The sequence below is a fragment of the Patiria miniata genome, unplaced genomic scaffold, assembly GCF_015706575.1.
Source record: "Patiria miniata isolate m_02_andy unplaced genomic scaffold, ASM1570657v1 HiC_scaffold_20, whole genome shotgun sequence".
Lineage (NCBI taxonomy): Eukaryota > Metazoa > Echinodermata > Asteroidea > Valvatida > Asterinidae > Patiria > Patiria miniata.
Window position 1 is genome coordinate 25720635 of NW_024037059.1, and position 8712 is coordinate 25729346.

General features: G+C 40.5%; 1 protein-coding gene across 1 annotated transcript; it reads left to right on the plus strand.

Annotated features, from left to right (window-relative positions):
- Positions 1-850: 850 nt before the first annotated feature.
- Positions 851-5921, plus strand: LOC119728328 (basic phospholipase A2 KBf-VA-like). The gene is made up of 4 exons (XM_038200527.1): positions 851-983; positions 2046-2199; positions 3804-3940; positions 5234-5921. Exons 1-4 carry the CDS (start codon positions 935-937, stop codon positions 5377-5379), a joined length of 486 nt encoding a protein of 161 aa, XP_038056455.1. The 5' UTR covers positions 851-934; the 3' UTR covers positions 5380-5921.
- Positions 5922-8712: the final 2791 nt, after the last annotated feature.

Below are 8712 nucleotides of genomic sequence, written 5' to 3' on the forward strand. Positions count from 1 at the left end.
AAAAAAAAAGTGGATTCTATAAATTACATTGTTTGCCTACCCAGGGTTGTCAATACAGATATTGTGTACTATAGTTGACGACTGTTGTTGAAACAAGTATTCTGTGTCATTTTCTTTGCTGTTCCAAACAGTCAGAATACACAATAAGGCCACACAAAAAAGTATTCGGTCTCTGGTCAGACCAGAGTTCCGGAATTGATGCGGCGGCGCGTTTTTTTTTTTTTTTGGCCTTTTTTTTTGGGGGGGGGGAGCTTGGATTGTACAGACAAGGTGGGTACTATTTTGCTTTTGTTGTGTCCTTATATACATTGGGGACCTCCATATTTTGCCTTGGTGCCCTCCATCATTTGCCTTGGTGCAATTTTCCCATTCCTTGGTAAAAAAAATTCCTTGGCGCGCATGATTAAAATCGACGCGCGCGCTGACCCGAGACCGACTTATTTTTTTTTTGGCCTAAACTGTTTTTTTTGTTGTTGTTGATGAAACAGGTTTTAGGGTCATGAATTTTAAATGGTGATATTCTTTGAACAGACTGAGCAATGTTTTCATCTAAAAGTAGCTTACGACATTGGCTTTCCAGTCTTTATTATGTTTGGTGTTACCTATTTTTTTAAATATCAAATATATATTTTTTTGGGGGGGGGTAGGTTCCGCCTTTAGAGTCACCCTGTAGTGGCGTAAAGCACCGTGTAAAACTTGCTGTTTATAAACAGAAACTTATAGTTTAATCCTTTATCTATTTAATCCTAGACTATCTGTTATCAATATCTTCGAACGGAACCGTCATTATGATGAAAGCTTAACTATAAGATGATTACGATAAGAGTGGTTTATAAAGTTTTGGTTTGGTGAATGGAAAAGGAGAGTTTAGCAAAGTCCGACTCTATTATAGTGTCAAAAGCTTCGCCAGCGTACTGTAAGCCAATTTATTACGATGACTTCCTTGGGGTTATACGTGTTCCTTGCGTTGGCCGTTTGTGTAGGTAGGTGAAAAATTACCATTGTAGCATCATTGATTTACTGTTGTGCATTTTTTCAACCAGCATGTTTTTTTGTTGAAGCAAGAAATTTGCTCCAAACCGTATGTTGGGTGCAGTGCATGACGACATAGCTTGTTGAAGAAAACGCGGAAAACGTAAGTGTAGTTTTCGGGGTGTCGTAGCCGGATTTCAATGTAGCCCCCTTTTATTGATAGCGTTTAGCTGACGGCAAAATGCCACAGGGTATTGGAGACCAACCGTATCTGAACTATATAGAAGGTTTTTCTCACACCACCGCCAGGTATACGCCACGGCATTTTATTTGGTAATTGCTGGCATCCATGCTAGATCAATTCTTTGAACCATAACAAACCGAGATGTGGGTGGATGACATCGTAAATTTTGATCCTAAATATACCTAATTTGCATAAATCGTTAATAGCTGCCGTGAAATATATGTTGATTTCATTTTGGTGATTCTAGAAACTTACACATCCTTCCCTCAATAACATTTTCTAAAGCATACGAGTGACTGAATATTAGTGAGGACATAGTATAACGATCCAAAATGGCGACTATTATACCCAAAAGCTGCGCGCATTTACCTTGTCTCCAGATATCTTCAAGTAGTCTTGCCAAACTTCAGTATTGATGAGCACTTAAGTAACAATGCGTGTTCATGCACGAGTCACGTGATTGTGCCACGTCATTTCTGGAAGGAGTAGCGTTTTGAGTTTTAAAATAAAATCAGGTTTTTGACACGAGTGACCCCATGATGATATTTTACCCCAGTTTGGTCACGTGACATGTTGGGGCTGGGTAAAGTTTGGTTGAAATCGGTTGGAATATGTAGGTGCAATAGACAATGTCAACGTTTGTTACTAACTAACTAACTAACTAACTCCCCGAGAGACATGATGATTTGTTATGCTAAAAAACACACGAGAATTTTGCTATTGTTTGTACCCACGTTTAATATAGCGCCCCCATTTGGTAAAAAAAAAACCCAAATGGTAACTTCCGTCAGTTTGATACGAACTTATTGGTCTCGTGACTTGTTTATAGCGGCTGCCCCGCAGCCCAAGAGTGTAATCGAGTTTGGGGACATGATCCGCTGTCTGACGGACCGTAACATTATCAGTTCTTGGTTGGACTACGATGGATATGGCTGCTACTGCGGCTTCGGTGGGACAGGCACTCCCCTGGATGACACAGACAGGTCAGAGGTCAACAATCTTTGAGAATTTTGAACATTAATAAACGATAGGCTTTCTTGGCAGCAGTTTATAAACATTTTAACCCGTTCAGTGATCATCTTATTTGAGGATGATATACAACATTTGACTTTGCTGTAATTTTTTTTTTTTAATGGATTTGGAAATTTGATTTGTTCAAAATGGTTTTGAACACCCTCGGGGCGCATAGGACTATTGGTTTCGCCTTGGGTGCTATGCGCTCCTTGGTTGTTCAAAACGTCATATCACACATCACAACAGTCATCAACAATTGTTAATTGATATTTAATTTGAAGACTGAATCTTTTTTTACTGTCAGATTTTGTGTTTGTTTAATAAGGAATACACTGAGTCTGTTTCTAAATGAGAATGGTGAATTATGTCTGTATTCATTTGCAGCCTTTCATTCATGTGACCTACTCATATGAATACGTTAAAAAAAACAAGTGCGAGCGCACTCTGGCGAAAAATGTGAAAAACGCCGGTGGCAAATATGGAACACAATACTTTTCACAATACTGACCGACCGGCACAAAGGTGACTTGTAGAAGCTCATGCCAGAGCTTAGGCCTGGTATGCGCGCGCGTCGCCGTAGCCATGCGCGTCGGCAAAATGAAACAGTTTTTTTTTTCAATCAAAGATGATGTCTCAAAACCGCCAAACTCACTGGTTTGACTGGAATTCTGCTGCTGCACAATCTTAACGTGTTTTTAGATGGGGTTATGGTCGAAAATAAGCTTTATGTGGCCTCTCTGGACTCCCATATATTTGCACTAAAGTTTAGTCGGGCACCATTTGCAGTCATCAGCCGACATTTGAAGCAAAAAAAAAAACCAGGTAAATAAAAAAAAAAGCCGCGTCGCCGGATCACTTTTTGGGCAAGCTCCATACCAGAAACCGAAGACTTTTTTGGCCTTAACAAGCTAGTAGGTTAAATTTTGACTGGGATTCATTATGCAGTAATCCACGTACCAAAAACACAGCTTCAAATAGATGGGTTATGTTTTCTAGCTGTTCGCCCGCGCTAGTAAATGAAATACACTCAACCTAAAAAGAAATTCATGTCCCCCATTAATACTTTTGTGTCTAACTAAAAAACTAATTACAATTGATCAGTACAGAAATTCCTTCGCAATCCAGCCTTACCCTTTGTTTAGCCCAAAACAGTGATAATGTGTACCGTATGCAAAATTTTATGACAAATGGTACCGACAAAAAGTTGCATTTTTTGCATACGTACGTGCGAGGTGAGTGTGAACCACAACTTGCACGTATACAAAAGTGCAACTGTTTTTCGGTATCATTTTGTCATAAATTGCATAAATTCGTACACATTATCACTCTTTTGGGCAAAATAAAGAGAATGACTGGATTACTTAGGAATTTCTGTACCGATTAGTTGTTATTTGAGCGAGATGTGCTCAGTACTTTTTGAGTTAGACAAAAACGTATTGGAAGGGGGGACTTTCTTTTTGGTTGCGTGTATGACTTTCATGAACAGCGCCCCCATTCACTGAAAAAAATGGCCCAATCAGGGCGGTGGATCAAAGTGGTGGATTTCATCTGAATTGTGATTTCATTCTCCTAGGTGTTGTCAAGCGCATGATAACTGCTACGACGTGGTCATGAAGTCTGGTAAATGCCCATACGAGAGCCACGTGTACATTATCAACTACGATGCTACAATTGAGAATTGTAGACAGCCTGATGCAGTGGTAACATGCAGTACGTACAATGGGACTTTCAGTAGATTTGCGTGACAGTGACGATTATCCTTTTTTCAAAGTATATCGTTCTGTATCATCACTTTTATCAAAAGGAACTGTTCCAAGCAGCACTGAAAGTCGATACATGAATGTTGGTGGTATCTTACCAATTTCCCATAAGGTATTTTTTCGGTGTGGCATCATGAAAAGAAAAATCAAATTTGTTGCTAATTTGGTTGTTTGCCCATCAATGCACGAGAAGTATTAGTAAATTTCAAGTTCTAACATATTTGGACATATGCCCCCATACGTATTTCAATATTTGTGCGAAATATGCATATATAATGAGAAGTAGCTGAAGACCGGAAGAACCTCTTGGATGAGGCGGTGGTACGACCAATGTGATCTCTTGTCATCGTTAAAGTATTGCTTTAAAGGCAATATGGGATCATTGTAATTTGTCTAAAAAGTAAGTTATCGGATTATTATCAAAAAGCTTTACTTGGATTAAAGATAGTACTGGTCATGGTACTTTAACACCCCGTGAAATTATTCCGTCTGGCTATTTTGCTGCCATTTATAAGTCTTTTTAGAAACTTGTTAATGTAAGACTAGGACGATCAGTCCATTTCAATTGTTGGAAATACAGAGTGCTATAGACGAAATCGTAATCTGCTTTCTCTAAATGTGTAATACCGACTGATTGAAAGTGCAATAGGTTATGGGCTCCGTGCACAAGTAAAGTACCCCCTCATCGGTACGAAAGGGACAGTTAGGGAAGACATTCTAACGCACTGCCGACAGTCACACAAAGAAGCTATGGCTTTGTGTACATTCAGTCGTGCGTTCTTCGCGCCATAAGGGTGCCCTCAGCCTCCAGTCCGCGGTTGCCCCCCCCCCCCCCCGAGCTCTTAAAGGAGGTCAAAAAGCGCCCTCTCTGTTCGCGCACGGAGCCCATTGGTTCTTAAATTGTCTTCTTTTGGGTTTTTAGTCGTGTTATTATTGGAAACAAACAAAATTATGTATGAAAAGCAAATGATCCCATATGCTCTCTAAATTCCAAAGAGTGAAATGAGGGACTAGACGTTTTAGAGTGAAAATCACTCTCATTTCAGATTTAAAAAGTCTGAAGAAAGATGAAACTCGCTCTTTACGATTGAAGAAATTTTATTCAAAAACGTCTAGTCCCTAGTTTCCGACTGTGAGAGTGAATCTTCACTCGAATGGAGGGAATTTTCACTCTTTGGAATTCAGAGAGTGCCTTTAAAGTCTCGTTTTAATTTTTTTCGATTTTGAACCCTTTTTTCACCAGAAAGGGCTGAGGACTACGGATTCCTGGACAGCCCATGGAGCGAGTGTGCGGCGGCTATGTGCGAGTGCGACCGCGCCGGAGCCGAGTGCTTTGCCGCCAGTCACTACGACACGTCTTTGAAAAACTGGTCACAGGACTACTGCTAAGTCTAGTCACAAGCTTCGTCATGTACGGATTTCACACGCGCACATTATTCGGGAGGGACTGAACAAAATTTACATGTACTTAAATTTTAAAATGAGATTTTAAAGTTGTTTGATGTATGGGTGACCCTTGAAGGACACGTAGTCTTCTTTTATCTTGTCAACTTTTTAAGACGTCGTATTAACCTCGTATTCTTTGAGATATGGGTGTTTTTTTAAAAGAAATGAAACTTTTTAAAAGCCATCGCTTGTTTCCTTAACTTTGATTTTTATTCATTTTATTCGACGGAATTCATTTATGTATAAAATGGAAACACTAGTTTTGTCCAAGCCATGGGACTTTTTCGCAGGTAAAATAGTCTCTTGAATTTAACTAATATTATTTCTGTCATTTTATTTCAAATGTAAATTCGAGGCCACCATGAAACAAACATTACCTACAAGAGTCAAAGACATGCTAAATAAATATTGCTTGCTGAGTCATTTAAGTTCGTGTTGAACATATAAACACTAAGAAGTCAACAGAGCTGTTGATTTGCAAATAATATTGCTACCATCACCATTTCCTCTTATAGACCATTCCCCAACCCCCACCTCCACCACTTTCCTGCTTTTCAAGCTTTGTTTTCAAGCGTACTCCGCAAGTGGCGCAGAACGCAGCTGTGCCGGCGCATTGTGAATTTAGGACTATGAAATGCTGACTCACTGGTAGCATAGCTATTGCGCATGTCTACGTGAGGATTGTAAACGTTTAACCAATAAAACGGTAAAAGGCACCTGATTTCATAGCAGTCCAAATTTCATGTGACACTAGAAAATTTTTAAGACCAGCCATGCAGCCATGTCTTTATCATCCGTTTAAGACCGGCCACGTGACGGGCTCTCGACCAATGGGAATGGGTAAACTGTCTTAGGTATTTATGAATTGTTATTTAAGTGTTGCTTTGTGGGAAAACACGGCCTGTGTCCTTAAATATAGATTCCTCTTGGAAATGGGTCTGGCTCCAAGTTGCTATCGCCTTCACGATCATTATGTATTCAAGTCAGAAACATCTGTTCGTTCCGTTACATTGCACATAAATCCAATAATCTGTTCTGCGCGCAGGTGGCGCATACAGTAATCGTCTGTCTCTTCCGAGTGCAAGATTACCATAAGGCCATCATGGTTCTCCATGACAGAGCAACGGATTTAATGAACTAGAAAGTTCCAGATTATATTAGTATCTGTAACCCGATTATGATAAGAGGACTGCTTAATAAAAGCCGATCGAGAACACAATATCAAATGTAAAATGCAGCCAGCTAAACTGCGTAACTATTTTATCAGAGCATTTATAAAAGATATGCACACCGAAACCGTGACTGATCGAACAATGATGTGATATGTTTCTTTATAGCTTTCTTGAAAATACGAAAAAGGAATGAATTTGAAACCCTAACACGACAATAGGCCCTAAGGGTGCAACCCGGTAAATAAGCCAAACATCCCTCCGCCGAGCTCATGAATAAAAGTTATACATTCAAGTTTAGAGAGTTCTGACAGCAATGGAATCGGGGAATTGAAGACATTATGGCACCGGACCTCTGGCCTTCCAATTTCTGAGCAATTCGGATGCAATTGGGTTCGAAAGTGGCGCTATATAGCCATGTTGTGGAGGGATATTTTTGTTTTTCAAATTGGCTGCTTTTCTAGGTTGGGAAATATCGTTTCCAAATAGGGGTGGTCTTTGAGAGAATTAATAAAAACTTGTTGGTTGATCAACCAACCAAAAATTTAAAGTAAAATGAAAGACGGCATGGTGATTTTTTTCCTGTGCAGTCCGAACATCTGTGAGAGTTTTGAGTATTTTAAAAAGAATTGTGAAGTATTGAGATTTATCAATGGTGTCTATGGGAATTTATTTTCTGGGTTGCACCCCTAAACCCTGCAAATCCAGCAATGAGATATGCGTCTGCAACCACGTTGTTTCTCATCATGCCTTGCGCTAGACTTGATGACAAGTCGTTAGACCCTAGTGGTTTATGTCCGTCATCAGCGCCAGAACCCGCATACCATGCTATAACCATTCATGCAAAAATCATGTACTACCGCACGGCATGGTCAGTCCGTGTCTAACAGTACACGCATGGGATCGCACACGCATGCGGTCGAAAATGTACGTAGCGTCCCCGCTACTAGAACAGCATGCGGTACGTCGTACCCCCGGCACAGAGCTTGGCAGTCGCGCGCGGCGGACGCGATTAAAACCACTCATTACAGACTTGATTTCAAGTCTAGCCTTGCGCATAGTCTATGGCCTTGCGCCCGAGGAACACGCACGCGCCCATATGGAGTCGAGGCAGATGCGTCTGCGTCCTTACAACAACGCAGACTGATGAACAACAAAAGAACCATCCTGTTACAGCGCGTCATGTTCCAGTTGGGCACGCTTAACGCCAGGCGGCATCAACGTGGAATTCAACGCGTTCCAGACGGCATTTGATTTTCTTCTGCGGGCCAGTGAAGTCATTTACCTGAACACGCATGCGTAGAACCTATCACGTGAATGAATTTTCTTTCTTAAATTGTACGTAGTCAAGCCCTACACTGATCGATGAAATAATTTCTCTTTTTCATTCCTGCTTGATGGCTCTGCAAGGTTGTTTTTATTGGAGGTTAAGTCTGAGAACCATTATGTTACCAACTGACGCATGTGCATAATGGTGATTGACTATTATACAAAATTTTGAGGGTGGACAGTCGATATTCGCTCCCCGAGGTATTGGAAGTTGACGAAGCCGAGGGAACTAGTTTGTCAACTTCCAATACCGAGGGAAGCTAAAATCGACTGTCCACCCGAAATAAACCATGTTATATTTGTTTTACTATACCTCATACATATTCAGTTGCCGAATTTTGTTTTATTATTATGCACCTAAAACAAAATTTTGGGAAACTTGTACAACTCACCAAAAGATTCAACTTCAATTACTAGTTCGGTTCGTTTGCAATATAATACAGTTACTACAGTTGTAAATACAGTTGTTTGCAATGTGTACAACTTTCTTTTGTACAGGAGACATCTTTACACGGTCTATACATTTTCTCCAGTACGGCATCATTGAGCTCTGTAAATTAACATTTACGCGAACCGTGCAACCATGCATCTCTCCTGTGCGATGTTCGCGCGTACGTAATGTAACCCATGCGACAGTCTACTACGCATGCGTATTTACAATGTGCGTGAATCCTCGCGCGCGCGTTTGGTAAACAGCAAAAATAACATCTGGCACGTGATGGTGAATTGACCAGTGAACGGTCGGCTCTCGAGCATGAATATGTATGAGGTATAGTAA